Source organism: Sesamum indicum, linkage group LG4 (genome assembly GCF_000512975.1).
Source record: "Sesamum indicum cultivar Zhongzhi No. 13 linkage group LG4, S_indicum_v1.0, whole genome shotgun sequence".
NCBI classification, from domain to species: domain Eukaryota; kingdom Viridiplantae; phylum Streptophyta; class Magnoliopsida; order Lamiales; family Pedaliaceae; genus Sesamum; species Sesamum indicum.
The window spans coordinates 6,307,025-6,326,262 of record NC_026148.1 but is presented as its reverse complement, the minus strand read 5'-3'; the positions used below and the strand labels follow the sequence as shown (position 1 = coordinate 6,326,262).

At 27.7% G+C, this 19,238-nt stretch overlaps 1 protein-coding gene and 2 long non-coding RNA genes across 14 annotated transcripts in view; 1 reads left to right on the top strand and 2 right to left on the bottom strand.

Moving 5' to 3' along the window:
* On the top strand, window positions 53–4,056 carry LOC105160126. Of its 3 annotated transcripts, XR_002286912.1 has the most exons (8): window positions 53–213; window positions 481–570; window positions 679–967; window positions 1,079–1,156; window positions 1,362–1,760; window positions 1,852–1,945; window positions 2,113–2,164; window positions 3,863–4,056. It is a non-coding gene; the product is annotated as an uncharacterized LOC105160126 (long non-coding RNA). The 3 variants fall into 3 exon arrangements; XR_847688.2 differs by lacking the exon at window positions 1,079–1,156 and having other exon boundaries at window positions 56–213; XR_847689.2 differs by lacking the exons at window positions 1,079–1,156; window positions 1,852–1,945 and having other exon boundaries at window positions 56–213.
* Window positions 8,259–17,193, bottom strand: LOC105160124. 5 transcript variants are annotated; one of them, XR_002287006.1, is made up of 9 exons: window positions 17,053–17,193; window positions 16,333–16,398; window positions 16,043–16,150; window positions 15,312–15,604; window positions 14,976–15,076; window positions 14,628–14,725; window positions 14,221–14,385; window positions 13,955–14,072; window positions 8,259–8,361 (listed from the first exon to the last, which is right to left on the bottom strand). It is a non-coding gene; the product is annotated as an uncharacterized LOC105160124 (long non-coding RNA). The 5 variants fall into 5 exon arrangements; XR_002287004.1 differs by lacking the exon at window positions 8,259–8,361 and adding an exon at window positions 13,613–13,800; XR_002287005.1 differs by having other exon boundaries at window positions 13,955–14,385.
* LOC110011910 overlaps window positions 17,226–19,238 on the bottom strand; it is a 4,280-nt gene continuing 2,267 nt past the window's right edge. Inside the window, exons 5-7 of one of the 6 annotated variants that reach the window (XR_002287001.1) lie at window positions 17,801–17,885; window positions 17,632–17,688; window positions 17,229–17,476 (exon numbers count right to left, since the gene is read on the bottom strand). Coding sequence is in view for 2 of the 6 variants with exons in the window: in XM_020693534.1 (XP_020549193.1) it covers window positions 17,590–17,688; window positions 17,801–17,885 (184 nt within the window). In the remaining 4 variants the exon portion in view is untranslated. Of the gene's footprint in view, window positions 17,886–19,238 lie in introns of all 6 variants that reach the window. The other 5 variants (XM_020693534.1, XM_020693533.1, XR_002286999.1 and 2 more) reach the window with 5 other exon arrangements.

Genomic DNA, 19,238 nt, shown 5'->3' with positions numbered 1-19,238 from the left:
CTCATGCTTGAATGTGATAAATGAAGTGATTCTAAAAGAGCTAGGATACGAGGGGTGCTCAACGTATTTCTGGGCTTCACTTTGTAGGAACTGACGTAAATGATCTGATAGCATTTGCTTCCTGCAGGCTCTAAACACATCAAAGACATGTTTTCTGCTTTGAAAGAGAGTGCTGCGGAACTCATTGGGGGTTTGGACTCCTTGATGCATCAGGTCCGTATCTTCTTATCTTGTTCTGTATTTTATAGTGCACCTTAGTTGCACTAAGGCATTTCAGAGTTTGGTTATACATTAGGTGCATGCAGTTCAAATGTACTCACATAACATTTATTTCAGTTGTCTATGTATCTCGGAGAGATTATCCTTTTCTTAATCTATACTGATTTAGTGCTCTTTCAAGTTTCCCTCGCCCATTACTATGAAGGTGTACATTAAATTTATTTTCTTCTCTTGACTGAGATTTATTTATGTTTATTACAGAAATCGATCCCACTGTACTAATTGCATAGGTCAAATACAGTTATATAATGTCAATACAGAGTGAGAAGTGAGAACAAAGAATTGGTTCAGGTATTTTCTCCTTGTTTTACTTGAAAAATGTTCAGGTATAGGCATCCCCTTTCTCATAAAATATTGGCTACTTTTCCTAAACTAATAATTTTCTATGTGATTCTGTAGACCTTGGGATCATGGATGACATTTTTGATGTCCGTGGAAACGATGCAAATGATTCTGAGTATGAGCTTCTGGTCTGCAGTCCATCCAAAATTGTGGTTAGTAAATCTAACACAAAAGTGTTGAGTATACAATGAAATTGATGAGAGCAATCCAAAAGAGGTGTGGTTGTTCTGGGTAATGGAGAGTGAATATTCAAATTTAAGCATTGAAGAGAAGTTAAATGCTGTTATTCCGTTGATTGATCTACTCAGAGCCGGTACTCAGAGGTGGTTCCAGTATCAAAATGGAGGTAATCCTTTTATTTTATTTTTGATAGCTCCTTTATGCATTTTGTTGTAAGGGATGTTTCTTCTTATCTCTACACAAATGTGGAGCTTCTAATTTGCGATTTTGCTTTCAGAGTGTTAATTGAATATCTGTTCAAGTATGTGAATATATGGACCTCCATTGCCTTTCATGATTCTATTTACTGGAGTTGGTAAGTGGAGTTAAGCTTAACTGCTCAACATCTATGCAAAAAGAGATATTGTATGAGATTACAGAAAAATGATGACACTGTTAATGTTCCTTTTTATCTGCAGAACTGGGATAAATATGCTTGGATGATTGTATAGATGTTAAAACTTATCTAGCATTGATTGTGTTGTTTCTTAGAGTTTATGCTAGAATCTTTCCATTGACAGTTTGGAGAGTTTTATCTCCATGGGCTTTGCCATTTGGTCAGTCTTCCAAACAAGTGATCAGTCCATATTAGGAGTGAAGGTAAGAGGCTATTGACATCTTGAAACATGGTCTTGCCTTCAGTAACTCATTCTGATAGATGCCTTATCAATTAAAATTCATGTAAATTGAGAATTAATTTGAATCTTGTGGTATACACTATTATGCTCGCTGGCTTGGACTGAGCTTTTGAAGTTCCTCAATTTTACCACCTTCTGAGGACAGCCTTGTAGCCACATGATAGGACTTGACAGGGAATTAAAACAGTTGTTGCACTGAGGAGGGTAACCTCCTAGTGCCGGTCAACACGGATTCACTTTACATGGCAAGAACATGGAAAGAACATGGATTCACTTTACACGGTGAGAACATTCTATTATAGCTCTTTTAGTTCATACTCCAACCTTAAGAATGAAACAGGATTAATATACAAATTGATGTGTTCTTTTCTAGCCGTTCTTTATGTTGTGCGTACAACCTATTGACAAGAAGCCAACGAAGTCCAATCAAATTTATGAGATGCGCTTCTGCTCAATAATTTTTAATGGTGATTTTATAATATTTATTCTTTAATATGTTTTTAATTTGTTGAAGGTTTAGTGTCTGAATATTGTTTCGGCACAATTTATATTGGAAAATGTTTCTCATATGTACAATTAGGAAAAACCATTACCTAATCCTTAATGTATCAAATAGCTCCTCTTCTTTGTGCAGGAATCTGATTGTTGTGGATGAATTGGCAAGAGCAACTGTCTTCCTCTGATAGGTTTGCATACATCATTACATTTCCTCTTTTGTTATTCTTTTATTTTTTTAATTTATAAATACTTTGAAATTATTAGCTATTTTGTTTTAAAAAAAGTATAAATTGGGCAATCCCTTATTAACAAAATATTTATATCTCAATAGTTATTTTATGGCCTAATAGTTATGTTGATTATATTTCAATAGTAACTGTTATATATAGATTTTAAATTTAGATATTTATTGTAATATTTTCTAAACTATGCTTCAACTTCTAACTTAAGTCATTATATATATTTGATTAGTGAAAACATTAAATGTAACACATGTTTTAATTCTTTACTTGTACATCAAAAATAGGATCCACCAATCTTTTCTTTTTCTTAGGGATTTAGATTAGAATAGGTATTCACATAAGAGAATGGATATATATTTCCATCTTTTTTCCAACCTTACTTTTATTTTTAAGAAATAAATTAACATACTCAATTTCTATTTATCATTACTAAGTTCTTTGTAAAATCTTTCTTATTCAATGTTTGGTGATATTAATTGTACATTATCATTACTAAGATGTGTGATATAGCTAATAATTAAAATATTAAATTATTATTTACTATATTAATAAAATTAGTTACTAGGTTATAATATTATATTAAAAAATTGTCACACATAAATTATTTTAATTTTTAAAAATTAATCTTTTAATCTTTTATTTTTTATTGCCAAAAGATGGAGGAAATGTAAAAGTAATATTGATGAAAATAAACAATAAGACCAAAACAATTTTTTCATTGAATTTGTATGTAAGTTACTCTTTTAATTGAAATATTAAATTATTCAATTGATTTATTGATGTTAAAAATGACCAAGTATATGATTGCAGTTACAATTAATTGGATATTAAATTATTTAATTGAATATTAAATTTTTGTTTACCAAAAGGGGGACGGCATCAAAGCAATATTTATAACCAATACATATATGTTTTTTAATATTAAATTAGTTACTAGGTTATAAATTTATAAAAATTATAATAATTAAATTAGTATGTTAATAAATAAGTTATAAATTTAAATTAAAAAATTATCTTGATTGTATAAAATTAAAATAAATTGCAAGATTACTTTATTATCAAAAGGTAGGGGATTAATTTCAATTATTTTATTATTATTTTTATTTATTTTGTATATGTTGTTTACTAAATTTAAAATAAGGTGGTTCCAATGCAATATTAATTTTTTTATATTAATTAAAGGTTAATCTTGTTTATGTTTTTCTTTTCTATAATGAACGATTAATTTTTTGTTCATAATTAAATTCTTATTACCAAAAGGTAGGGTGGGAGTCAATATTTACAGATATAAATTAAAAAATTATCTATAAATTATTTTAAATTAAAAGATTAATTTTTTATCAAAAGGTAGAGGGCATGTTGAGCAATATCTATGGAACATCTATTTTTATTTAAAATTATTATTTTTTTATTGAATTTATATATAAAGTTACACAAAATAATAAAAATATTAAATTATTTAATTAATGTATTAATAAAACCTAAATTAGATTAAAAACCATCACATTTGTGTAAATTATTTAAATATTTTTATTTTTATTTGTAACTAAATTTTTATTGCCAAAAGGTAGAGGGGCCATCAAAGCAAAACTTATGGAAAAGAATTAACTCGTATATTTTTTTTTTTATTTTTATTTATAACAGGGAAAGGTCCTCTCAATGCTGTAACGCCCACACCGAATATGGACTGAACTGTCTCACAACGTTCTGAACCTAGCTCACGTACCGCTTTAATGGGTGAACAGCCCAACCTTTGGAACATACTACAGCTCCAGGGGGCTAAGAGCCGTAGGTTATAAATTAAATTATTTAATTAATTTTTATTTAATTGATATTAATTCTTTTTCCTCTTCCCCCTCCCCCCACCCCCACCTTCTTTTTCCTTTCATCCACCACCACCAATTTTCTTTCCTTCCACTCCCAATTCCGCTATTAGCCACCAGCTTGTTCAGTTGTTCATCATCATTTTCTCTCTCTCTCTCTAACATAACTTGGCTTTTTGATCGGACTGGTCGGCTTTCACCGGTTTGATCGGGTTCTAATAAATTTTATTATCATATTAATTTTTTATAGAATTTTTATATTAAATTACATATTTAACTGATATTGATAGCTACCACTTTACAAATTAATTAAAAATTATCTATTGTTAATATTAAAAGATTAATTTTTATTTTTATTTATAGCTAAATTTTTAGTACCACAAAGTAGAAAGGGTATGAAAGTAATATTTACAAGAATGAATAATATGATTCAAGTACTTTTACTGAATCGGTATATAAAATTTACACATCTTAATTAAAATACTAAATGAAAATTAGATTATCACACTTGCATAAATTATTTTTATTATCAATTAGTAGGAGTATCAAAGTAAAATTTATGGGAATGAGCAATATGGTATATTTCTATATCATTTTTACTAAATCCTTATTGAATTTGTATGTAATTTACTCTAAAATAAAAATATTAACTTATTTAATTAATAAAATCAATAAGATAGTTAAATTAAAAAATTACCAAGTACAAATAATTTAAATTAACATTAAAAGATTAATTTTTTATTTTCATTTATAACTAAATTTTATTACCAAAAGGTGTAAGGTGTGTCAAAGCAGTGCAGTAAGAACTCGTATATATTTTTATTATTTACACTAGTTTCTAAATTTAAATTATTTAGTTATTTACTAATCTTTATTGAATTTGTATATAAAAATTAGATTATCATACTTGCATAAAATATTTTGAATTTATAAAATTAATCTTTTTATTTATAAGTAAATTTTTAATACCAAAAGGTAGAGGGGGTGTTTAAATAGAATGGATAATATTACCTTATTTAGTTTTATATTGAATCTGTATGTAATTTACTTCATAAAATAGTTATTAGGTTATAAATTTAGATTATCTGTTTAAAATTAAAAGATTTAGATTTTATTTTTATTTATAACTAAATTTGATTACTAAAAGTTAGAGGGTGTATGAAGGCAATATTTAGAGAATGAATAATAAAATTTGGTCATATTAATAATTTAATATTTTCAATTAAATTATCCGACAAACTTCCTCTATTATTAAATTACCCGACACTTATATTCTTGAGAGGTAATCCATGATTGATAACCAACTTATTAATAAAATTATTAATTATTTATATATTTTTTTATTCTTGCACACGCATCAAGTATTATCTACCACTTTAATAATGTATAATTAATGAATTCTTTCAATTTCTCTGATTTTTTTTAATAGCTACATAATCTACTAAAATAATATGCATATAATATTTTTGAATGTTCGAAGTTGACATTTAAGTTTTAAGACCAGACCTAATCCGTATAAAATGTTGTTTTAGTCCGAATAAATAAGATTTAGTGGTAAATAACGCAAATTCCAACTTATTAATAAAAAAATTATTAATTATTTATTTTTTTAATTATTTTTGCACACACATCAAGATTTCAATTTCTCTAATTATTCTCAATAAAATGTTATTTTATTCCGAATAAATAACTTAGTGTATCCACAAATTCCAACTTATTAATACATATTAATTATTTATATATTTTATTATTCATGCACACACATCAAGTGTTATGTATTATAATTTAATAAATATATAATTAGTGAATTCTTTCAATTTCACTGAATTTTTTAGTATCAGAGCCATGTTGTTGAAGTTATATTGGATAATTCAGCAGTCCTTTATTTCTCTGCTTAATATGCAGTATTTATTTGATAATAATAGCAGTCACGTAAAGAATGCAAGAAAAGAGGAGTATGAACTCCCAAGGAATTTAGATCAACTAAATAAGTGGACAATTCTTAAAGTAAATCCTAGATTAATTTACAATTTCGGAAGATTTGATTTTTGGAAAACTAAACAAGTAGTAAAAACTACTGAAGAATCTATGGATATAAGGCATTACCAAGAAGAATATAAATTTTTACATATTGGTCTTGTTCAAATAGCCTTTAAGCCTCTAACATTAGAAGGTTTACCAGAAAGCTTTTTAGCTGCCCTAAGAGATGCCAGAAATTTAGACTGGAAGAAATCTCTAATAGGAATAATCCAATCTAGTCTAGCCCATGGGCCAGTATTTTTTAATGTTTACCCAAATCTACAGTTATCTATGTCGGATGTTAATATACTTGATGCACTAACGTTAAATGTTAAAACCCATGGATATAATTATACACCTGGATCAGAATTAATATGTATATGTTATAGAATTTACTATAAGCTTCTCCATACACTTAATCCTAATTGTAAGACACAAGATAATAAAACTCTTGAACAAACAGTATGCTTTGAAACAAATTTATAAAATTCAAGAATTAATACTAGGAAACAAATAAAATGGAGCGAAGTAGAGTTTCCAGAACATTGGGTAATTGAGAAGGAGGTCCCCATTAAAAGTAATACTGAAAGTATGTACACTAATATATTACAAAATCTAGAAGGAAATGTTATAATAGATTTTGTTAATCAGTCAAAATATTTAATACTGAAAGTATGTACACTAGAATTTTGTTGCTCTTCAAGATATTCTAATATGTCTTATATATCACCAATAGAGGTGACAACCCCATCTAGAGCATCCACATCCCAGGTCAGAGAAGAAACTAATAGCTCAAATTATGATAAGGTTGAAGAAATAAGGATACAACCATATAATATTGTTAAAGGAGTTTATAAGGATCCTAAACTAAATGAAGAATTAACTTCAGAAACGAATTTTTGTTTATAAATGAACACACAAGACATAATTGCCTATGAAATTCCATTGGAAAATTATACAGACATGATCGACTTTAGTCCGGGATCCCTGGCTAGAAAAGAAATTAAGGAAGAATTTTCAAAAAAAAGGTGGGAACCCTTTAGAAAATGGTTTTTTAAAAATTTCCCACCTGACAAACAAAATGAGATTTCAAACCAATTCTATAAGGAATTATCTGTATGGAATAAGAAAGTTACCTTTGTTCCATGGTTTATAACCAAATATTCAAAACAATATTTAAATGTATTAAAGAGAAAATATTTCCTAGAAAACGGGAAAATCCTTAATAATGTCTTTCCCCCTCAACAACCTTTCAAAATGAATTCTAATGAAACTGAGATTAATTTTAAAGCATTTTCCAAATTAATTGAAGATAACACCTTAATAGTTACAATAACAGAAATAAATGAGTTACTAAAGAAGCAAAATTATGTCAACTTATACTTAAATGTTATAGGAGAACAAATTATGGAATTAAATAATAAGATAGATAAGATTATGGAGTGGCAAAAGAATTGGCAAAAGGAAATTAACTCAACTAAAACAATAGTTGAAGAGACAAGAGGAGAAATTATCGCAAGACCCTCAATACAACCACCCCCAGATATTGTAGGTTTTAATTTAAAACCTATAGGAGACCTAGAAAAACTATTAGATCAAAAATTTAAAACTCTAAAATTAAATACTCTAAATAATGAAGGAGATCCTCAGGATTATGAAGACGAATTTATGGAGGAAATTAACAAAATAGAAAAATTCGCCAGGAAGTCAATGCAAACCAAATTTTATTATCCTAGGCCAACACCCCAAGATGTCCTTTATGAAGAACAAGAGACAATTGACCAAAATAGTTATAATGGGAAACAAATTTATGAATGGAACATTGATGGATTTACAGAAAGACAAATTTATAATACTATACAGAGAATGATGATGTACAGTACTATTTGTAAAGGAAATAATAATTCCGATAAAGCTATTGCAAAAATGATCATAGCTGGTTTTACCGGCCAATTAAAGGGATGGTGGGATAATTATCTCAGCCAAACTGATAAAGATGAAATATTAAATACAGTGAAAATTGAAAATAATATCTCAGAAGAAAAAGCAGTTTATACATTAGCCATAAACATAGTTGAGCATTTTACAGGTAGATGGTCAGATAATAGTGAAAATATTCGAACACTTTTACAGAATTTAAAATGTAAAACATTAACTTCATTTAGATGGTACAAAGATGTACTCCTCAGTAGAGTAATGGAACTCCCAGAGTCAAATGATTCTCATTGGAAGTCTAAATTTATAGACGGCCTCCCTCATCTTTTTGCAGAAAGGGTTAGAAATGTCCTAAGAAAAGGAGACCTGCACATCAACTATAATCAATATACTTATGGGAAGTTAATTGGAACCTGCATTCAGGAAGGATTAAATTTATGCAACGAAATTAGATTAAATAAGCAAATTAAAAGACAAAATTTGACAGAGAAAAGCCAATTAGGACAGTTTTGTGCCCAATTTGGGATAGAAATGAAACCATCCGATAAATCAAAAATCTCTAGGAATAGAACTTCGAGGTTTAAGGAAAAAAGGTACAAAAAGAGAAAATTTAGAAAAGATATAAATAAAGAAAAAGACTTAGCTAGAAAAAATGAGTGGAAGGCTAAGAATAATACCACAAAGAAAATAAGAAGATGCTATATTTGTGGTGAAACAGATCATCTTGCTAATAGATGTAGAAACAAAAAAGCTAGAAGGCTGAAAAAGAAAATAAATAATCTTAATTTACAAGAAGAAGAAAAACAAGAAATACTCAATGTAATATTTTCAGAAAAAGAAGAATCCTCTGAATCAGAGGAATAGGAAGAGCAGAGTGAAATTTTGAATATTCATCAACCACTTCTGAATCTGAAGAAGAAGAGCCATCTTGCTCATGTAGGCAGGAAGATAACTCACATCAAGAATTTTATGAATTAATGGCAAAATTTAAAGAAATGGGAAAAATAAATGTTCTCACAGATAATCATATTATTGAATTACTTAGGGAAATAAAGGATCCTGAAGTTAGAGACATTATCCTAAGCAAGATTGATAGTAATAATGCCTCCACATCTGAGCCTATCCCATTTCATTATAGGACTATTAATAAACCCTTTGAACCATATACAATAGCTGAGGTCAAGAAATTACTTAATGAAAACCATTCCATTAGAGATAACCCCTCTACTATAGAGGATCTCAAAATTGAAGTCGAAAAGTTAAAAGAAGAGATAAAGAATATTAAAAAATACAACCAGTCTCTTACAAATAGACTTGAAAGGATTGAAATTAGTAAGAATAAAGAAATAGAAGAAGAAAATAAGAATAAGGAAATAGGAGAAGAAAAATACGAGGAAGAATTTTTATCCACTTTAGAAATAGTTACTAGTAAATAATTTAATATTCCAGAGGTATAAATTATGTACCATTCACTAAAAAAGTTAATAAAATAATTTAATTTAAAATTTGTACAAATATGATGAATTTTTAATTTAAATAAAAAAATATTAATATATTATGTAAATAATTTAATATTTTAATTATTGAAAGTGTAATAGTATTAATATCATAGTAAATCCTCTCCATGGGTGATTTCATATAATTATTATATACAGATTCAATAAAAAAATTGAATAAAACAATTTAATTTTGCATTAGTATAAATTATAAAAAATAAATAAATAAAATTATATTACTTATTTTCATAAATAATATTTTGTCACATTGTACCTATCGATATAAAAATTTATTTATAATTTTTTAATATTTCAATTATTAAGAGGTGTAAATATGATCATATGATCCATTTCTATTTGTACTAGGTAACTAAAAAGTTAATCTTCTAAGTCTAAAAATTTACAATAAATTATACTAATGTGATAATTTTTTAATTTTATTGATATATTAAATAAATAATTTGATATTTCAATTATCAAGAGGTCTAAATTATATACAGAATCAACAAAAGACAATGAATAAAATAATTTAAATTTATAAATAATAAAAAAGTATATGGGATCACTAATCACATTATTCATTCCCATAATGCCCCCTCTATCTTTTCATAATAAAATTTTAATTATAAATCAATATAAAAAATTAACCTCATAATTTTTAAAATCTAAATTAATATTCACAATTTTTTAACTTAATTTATAACCTACACAAATTTTTATTAATATTTTTGTTGAATAATTTAATATTCAATTACTAGAAGTGTAAATTGTATACAATAAGAAAATAATAAAAAATATACAAAATTATATTATTCATTTCCGAATTTAGTTACGTTACAAGTAAAAATAACAAATTAATGAATACTAAAAATTTAAAAACTAAGTATTAGAATTTTTTAATTTAAATTTATTAACAACTAATGTAATTGATATATTAGATAAATAATTTAATATTTTAATTATTAAGACATGTAAATTATTACAGATTCATTAAAGTTAATAAAATAAAATTATAGAAAAGGTGTAAATTGCATACAATAAAAAAAATACAGAATCATATTATTCATTCTCATAAATTTAGATAAAATTTAGTTACAAATAAAAATAACAAATTATTAATTTTAAAAATTTAAAATAATTTGTACAAGTATGATAATTTTTTAATTTAAATTTATAACATAACAACTAATATTATTGATATATTAGGTAAATAATTTAATATTCTAATTATTAAAACATATAAATTATTACAGGTTCATTAAAGTTAATAACATAAAGTTATAGAAAAATTATATAAGGCCCTCCACTTTTTTGTAATAAAACTTTCTTTCAAGACCAAATATTCAAAAGTATCTTTCTTACGACTAATTTCTTATAGAATTGGTTTGAAATCTCCTTATAGTGTAATAAATTTTTAACTTAAATTTATAATCTAGTAACTAATTTTATTAATATATTAAATAAATAATTTAATATTCTACAAACGAATTCAATAAAATTATAAAAGAATATATAAAATTATATTGTTCATTTACGTAAATAATTATTTTGACACCCTCTCTAAATGAAATTATACAAGTGTGATAAACTTTTTAATGAAATTTATAATCTAGAAACTAATGAATATATTAAATAAATAATTTAATATATATATATATATATATGTGATTCAATAAAAAAGTTAATAAAACAATTTAATTTAAGTGTAATCATATATTCATTCTCAATGAAAAGCTTTGACACCCCCTTTATACTAAATAAAATTAATCCATACAATGAATTAATTTAAATTTTTATTATATATAGATCCAATAAATTATTTAAAATATAAGTAATACAAGGAATTTAAATGTAATTCATATTATAACCTAATAAGTAATTTATATTTACATATTACTAATTTAGTATTTTTTTAATTATTAAGAAGTGCAACTTCAAACAAAATTAATATAATTTAAAAATGGTACAGGATGATATTATAAATTCCCATAAATATTGCTTTGACCCTCCACCTTTTGGTAATAAAAGACTATATAGAAAAAAAATAATAGTCTGCTCTAAAAATATATAAGTGTGAATACATTAACAATAATATTCAACAATAATTTCAGAGGTGTAATAAAAAATATTAAACAAATATAACTAGAATTCAATCCCATAAATATAACAACTCTACCTTTTGCTAATAAAAATTAAAAATTAGTTCTCTAATTATAAAAATTTAAAACAATTTATAAAAGTGTGATGATTATTTAATTTAAATTTATAATCTAGTAATTAATTTTATAAGATGTGCAAATTATATACAAATTCAATAAAAAATTAAATAAAATAACACCAATATATATATATATATATGTTGTTATAGTATGCAATCCCATAAATATTATTTTGACTTAGCCTCTACTTTTTGATAAAATAATTTTTTAATTTAGAAATTGAAAATAATTTATAAAAAAACAAAAATAATTTTCCAATTTAAAAAATAAAAAATAAATTTATTCAAGTATGACAATTTGTTAATTTAAAATTTATAGCCTGATTACTAATTTTATAATATATTCAATAAATAATTTAATTATTGAGAATTTAGGTTAAATTCTATATACAGATTCAATAAAAAATTTAAATTTAAATTAGTAAATATAAATAAAACCAATGAGTTTATATTATCGATTTTCATAAATATTGCTTCGAACACCCCCTCTATTTTGGTATTAAATATTTAGTTATCAATAATAATAAATAATTTAATTTAATAACTTATACAAATCTGATAATTTTTTAATTAAATTTATAAATTTAAATTTGTATAAATTATATAAAACTTTTTTATAACAAAAATTTAGTTATAAATACAAATTTTTTAAATTTAAATTAATTAACTAGTATGATAATTTTTTAATTTAAATAGATAACAAAGTAACTAATATTCTTTATATATTAATAAAATTACTTGATATTTTAATTATTAAGTGGTGTTAATAATACACATTTTCAATTAGAAAATTGAAAAAATAATTTAAATTTAAATAAATATAAATAATACAAAAATATATAGAATCATATTATTCAATCCCATAAATATTATCTGCTTTTTTGTAATAAAATTTAAAAATTAATCTATTAATTTTAAAATTTTAAAATAATTTATATTTTAAACTTTTATATCCCAGTAACTCATTTTATTATTTATTGAATAAATAATTAATAATTAATTATTAACAGGTGTAAGTTCTATATACAATTTCAATTAAAAAAAAGTTAGTAAATTATTCAAGTTAAAATATACTTAAAATTTAAAAAGTATAAATTATTAAAAAAATAATCACATTATTCATTCCCATAATGCCCCTTATCTTTTGATTATAAAATTTTAATTATAATTAAAAATTAAAAAATTAACCTTATAATTTTAAAATCTAAAACAATATTCATAATTTTTTATTTTAATTTATAACCTACACTAATTTTTATTAATATTTTTGTTAGATAATTTAATATTCAATTACTAGAGGTGTAAATTGTATACAATAAAAAAATAATACAAAAATATACAGGATCATATTATTGTTTTTCTTTCAAAACAAAATTTTGGTTGCAAGTTAAAACAAATTAATTAATGTTAAAATGTACAATATGAGAATTTTCTAATTTAAATTTACAATATAACAACTAGTATTATTGATATATTAGATAAATAATTTAATAGTTTAATTATTAAGACATGTAAATTATTACAGATTCATTGAAGTTAATAAAATAAAGTTATAGAGGTGCAAATTATATAAGATCAATAAAAAAAAGTTAATAAATATATAAAAAATCCACTACCTTTTGATAATAAAAATTTAATTATAAATACAAATTAAAATTTAATCCTTCGTAACCTCATAACTAATTGCCCCTATAATAAAAAATTGTTATTAGTTAAAATAATGATAAGTTTTATAACCTAGATATTGAATATGAAAACTAATAAAAAACCTATAAATAATTAATATCACCAACATTCAAATAAGGTAAACAAAAAGAATAAAATAAACATTGAACTAGAAGTAACTTAGAAAATAAACAAAATATATATATATACATTTTTCAAAAAAATTAAGATAGGAAACTTAAGTGATTGAGTTAAGTTAGAAGTTGAAGCAATATGTGTTTCATTTAATGTTCACACAAATAAAAAGCATATTAAAGAATAAACATTATAAAATCACCAATAAAAAAATTATCAATGAAAAGCGCATCACATAAATTTAAGTATTGTGACCAATGGATTGAACTTTGTTGGCTTCTTGTCAATAGGCTGTGCGCAAAAAGAAACGAATGGTTAGAAATGAACACAAATAAATGAAAACTCAATTTGTTTATTAGTCCTGTTTCTTTCTTGAGGTTGGAGTACCAATGAAAAAGAGCTATAATAGGATGAATGAAAGGGAGCTATAATAGGATGTTCTCACCGTGTAAAGTGAATCCATGTTCTCACTGTGTAAAGTGAATCCGTGTTGATCGGCATTGGAAGATTACCCTCCTCAGTTCAGCAACTGTTTTCATTCCCTGTCATGTCTTATTATGTTCCTACAAGGCCGTCATCATAAAGTGGTAAAATCAGCAACTGTTTTCATTTCCCGTCAAATCTTATTATGTGGCTACGAGGCCTTGTCAGAAAGTGGTACAATCGAAGAACTTCAAGCTGAGTACAAGCACGGAAGAGCATAGTGTATACCACAAGAGGCATCTATTTTTCAGACGTCATTCCAATTATGAGAAACAAGGCAAGTCACTTTTTCGAGAACTCCCAATACTGACTTATCACTGTTTGGAAGAGACTTTCAAGTAGGAATCCACCTTCATCCCTTGAACTCTCCAGGCTGGAAGGAGCCACCTAAGACTGCCCGAAACACAGCCCATGAACTCTCAATTGAAAGAAACAACACAATCAATGCTAGATAAGTTTTAACATCTACATAATCATCTTCTGCTGATAAAGAGGAACATTAACAGTTTCATCATTTTGCTGTAATATCTCTTTTTGCATAGAAGTTGAGCAATTAAGCTTAACTACACCTCAGTGTTTGGGATGAAAACAATGTTGGTAAGCCAACTCCAGATTAACAAAAAAGATTTACTAACCTCAATTTTGGATGGACTGCAAACCAAAAGCTCATACTCAGAATCATTTCCATCCTTTCCACCAGAAACTTCAGAAATGTCATCCATGCTCCCAAAGTCTAAAGAATCACAGAGAAAATTAATGCATTCTTTGTCAGCAGCACAAATGCGTAATAGAGACCCAGATGACAAGACCTTTTTTAGAGCTGAAGTGATCAAATTCTCTAGGTCAAGGAGTGTATCCACAAGGTTCAACTCAAAAATTCATGGCAAAAGAAAATTCCCCACCAAGTAAAAGCCAATAATATCTAAAATTGCTAGTTGGCATGCTTAAATGTAAGCTACCAAACATAGAAACCACAAACTCACTAACGAAGATTTTGCCAACATTTTCATCCCCCTATTTCCTTGTGTTGTTCTCCCTTCAATGTACCAGGGCTTAGACCATACTTCTCCAAAAGATTGACTCCCTACAAAACAAGAACAAGCAGGATTAACAAATATTTCCACAAGGAAATTTGACTTTGATGACGTCTTGGTCAATGTTATTATAGCAAACAATGTACAAAACTCAGTTTCTACCAGCAATCGTTCTCGCTAAACTAGGAAAAGCAAATAAAAACAAAGTACTTTAATAGTACAACAAAAGATAAGGGTAAGCAATTGGTGCCCTCTGGTTCAACATGTTTTAACTAACAGTACTACCTTATATTGTCCTCAAGCAAAAGTCTCAACCTTAGGAATGTCTTGCCACTGCTGCCGTGATCACATGGATCACAGGGATGCTACAGTCTCAGCACTCATAGAAAGTGGAACATGGACTTGGCCAGCAGCAACAGCGTGATAACTCACTTTCTTTGGCTCAGTGCTTGAATCAGATGAAGAATCAGATTCGAGGTTTTGACCCAGCACACATGCTTTGGCAGATAGATTGAATCTGATCTGCGCATAATTGCATATTGGCATATCAGAAGGACCTTGTTTCTTTCTTACCAGACCTGCAAATGATCATATCAAAGTACAAACCATAAGTCACTGCCATATTTGCAACATAAATAGATTAAAAAAAAAAATAGCACTACAAGTTCTCATGCACTACATCCAAAAGTGAATGTTGTTGCACCAGAAAATCACCATCAGCAAACTAGGCATACATAATACTACTATTTTGCAAAAACAATGTATAATAAACTTTCTTGCCCTTTCCATTTCTAACTATTTCCATATTGTATGCAAAACAAGAGTCATTTAATTACTCACACCACAAACTTACACTATTGTTTTAGCACTACTGCATATGCCCAAGCAAATTTTCATAGAAATATAAACTTTGAATTAGTTTAGGAGAAGTAGCCAATATGTTACGAGAAAGGAAATGCCTATAAAATTATAAATTTTCAATAGACCATTTTCTGAGTACAAGGAGGAGAAAATACCTTAACCAAGGTTTGTGTTGGGAGACTTTGCATCTCTTGGGAGACTTTGCATCTCTGATGTGATTGTGGCCATCATCACCAGCACCCCAATAATTAAATGTGCTGCAACTGGCTAACAATAGATAATGAGCAGCTGCTTCAATAGCAACACAAGACAAAACACAAAATCCCACAAGTGACACATGAAAATAGTCCCTGTTCATGTTTAGAATCTCTCTTCATTTAAGAATCTAGCTTTTTCTTTCTTAAGGTTGGACTAGGAATGAAAAAGAGCTATAACACATTCTCACTGTGTGAAGTTTGATAGGCACTGTTAGGTTTTGTTCCCTCCTCAGTTCAGCAGCTGTTTTAATTCCCTGTGATAGAGAATGGAACACGAGTATATGCATCAACTTTTGATCTGCTAACTTGGCAGAGTTTCATAAACGTAATTTTCAAGCAACAAAGTCTAAAAAATAACAAAACGGCAGAAAGTATTCAAACATAACAATTATGGCCAGTCGTTGCACCCAAATCATATCATATGCAAAAACTATTGAAGGCACTGTTTAACACTTCTCTTTTCATTCTTAAGAGCAGTAATTATACTAGAAGTAAAGAGAAATCTAGCAGAAACATTAATTATGAGCAGCTTACTATGGTGCACAAGCAATGCAAGAAAAAAGATTTTCTCAAGGATACATGAAATTATATCACATGGTATATGTAAACCAACTTATTCCGCTTCTGTCAGTCAATTGTTGTTTATTACACTTAAATCAGCAATATTATTTCCTCCCATGCCCCCGTCTCCAACCATGAAGAAAGAAAAGGTTGGTTAAGAAAGAAGAAACAAGGGTTAAAGCACCAAAACCCCAGCATTCCTTCTCTTTTTTTCTTTCTTCTACCAATAACATGAAAGTTCAATAGCACCACTAATCACCAAAACCTGAAATAGAATACTATTTAGGAAAATGAAATACACATGGAGAGGATTTACTATGAAAACTAGAAGTCAGGAGAATCCTTACTTGTCAGATAGCTGAAAATTTTTGCATTGTTTGCAAACCCAAGGATTTCCAGCAACCATCACAATGCAACAGCAGCAATGCATGCAGGCATGCTGTATGTGCACCATGATGAAGCGTAACTTCAAGCGAAATATTGTACCACTGAGCTACATAAACAAAGTAAGTTTGAGAACCAAAAAATGGGAGCAACAGCCACAATCTTCCCCTTTCATAGAAGGGCAAGATCATATATAACAGCTTGTGAAACCATGCTTTTTGCAGTATTCTAAGAATCCAATCTAAAAATATAAGAACATGATGGGTACTAAACAACAAAAATTGCAACTATAATGTCGCAAAAGAGCAAGGGTCCAAAATACTTGCCAAAATTTCATGGTACACAAATGTTCACAGAACCTCTCCACTGACTGCTTTCACCTCAGGCCTGAAATACTTAAGTGAGTTCACGATGATGATAAAAGTCTTTGATCAACATGCAAACACTAACATTCAGGGCTCTGTATGGCCATGAACCATGTGCATGAATGTCTTTACCAATCACAACAAAATCACAATAAACAGACAACACATAATACTTACCTGGCTTACCCACTGTCTAAAACCTGTAAAATGCTGTAATATGATGCCAGACTTGTCCTGGGGTGAACAACTTTGTCAATGGATAGTCCTTTCATATTCGGCTTTCCAGACTTAGATGCCTATAAAATGATAAATTTTCAATAGACCATAAAAAAGAAGGAGAAAATACCTGAACCAAGGTTTCTGTTGGGAGACTTTGGATGTCTGATGTGATTGTAGTCATCATCACCAGCACCCCAATTCTTAGCAACTGGCTAACAATAGATAACGAGCAGCTGCTTCAATAGCAACACAAGCAAAACAAAAAAACCCACAAGTGACACATGAAAATATTCCCTGCTCATGTTCACAAGCTCTCTTGATCCCATTGGTGAAATGATTATTAAGAACAAAAATAAAGAGGCAAAAGACGACACACAACATTAATTTTAAGGCATGCTAGCTCTGATCTTCACACAAAAATCCACTCACCACAATAACAATAACACAAGAGTTAAATCTCACTGCTACAACTTCCAACTGTAACGTGTAAAAAACTATAACCTACCTTACACTCCCACTCCCACTCCCATCCTCCAGGAAAATGGGGTAACTTAACATCATTAAAGTATGCAATAAATTCTTTCTTAATCACTCGAAATAAGCATGCATAAGAGTTTTAAAATATATCTTATCAGATTCCCCCACACCGGAACCATGACTGTCCTCAAGCATGTCTCAATCCAATTACACGAATTATCCAAGTAGCAATAATTTTCTTTTCTTTCATGTCATTCAAGTATATCCCCTACACTAATATGACTTAATAGTATAAGAAGAGCCAGCAATATTGACACAAGCACTTGCAGCACAACATTCAGCACACAAGTATCCCATTGACTTCATCAAAATAAAATGAAACAAGTCTCAGCACTCTCACAAGGGTATCACTCTAATCACTCATAAAGTGTTTAAGAATTTGGGTTCCACTCAAATCAATACATAGAATGTCATTACCATAGGCTTGCTTGTGAATCAAATCTCCTCCACCAACGAAATGAAAATTAATACATGAATCAAAGGGTCTTTCCATGGGTTGTAATGGGGTTTAGGACAAGGTGTGGCAAAAGATAGGCTGAATTGTGGCTTATGAACTCAAAGGAGTGATGCCGACCTAGTTGCTTATCCTTCCAACCCTCACTGCCGTTTAACTCGATTCAAATGATTTGAACCATCAAACACCTCCAATTTTTCCTTTTGCTATTTCTGTTTCTCTCTTTTTTTTCTGAATCTTTTCTTCTTTCCTTTCTTGTTTTCTTCCTTTTCTTCTCTTTATTCTTTCTGTTTCATCATTTGCTTTTCATTTCCTCGTCCAATTTCTTTTTTTCTTTTGTTTCTCTTTTTTTTCTCAATCTTTTTTCTTTCCTTTCTTTTTTTCTTCTTTTTCTTCTTTTTTTCTCAATCTTTTGTTTCTCCTTTTTCATTTCCTCGTCCCATTTCTTTTTTTTCTTTTATTTGGGACTAGCAGTGCATCGCTTGTATGCAACCTCATTTCATTCACTCATTTTCATGTCAATTAACAAACAACCAAGCCAACACCACCCCCTTGAATGGGTTCAAAATCATTT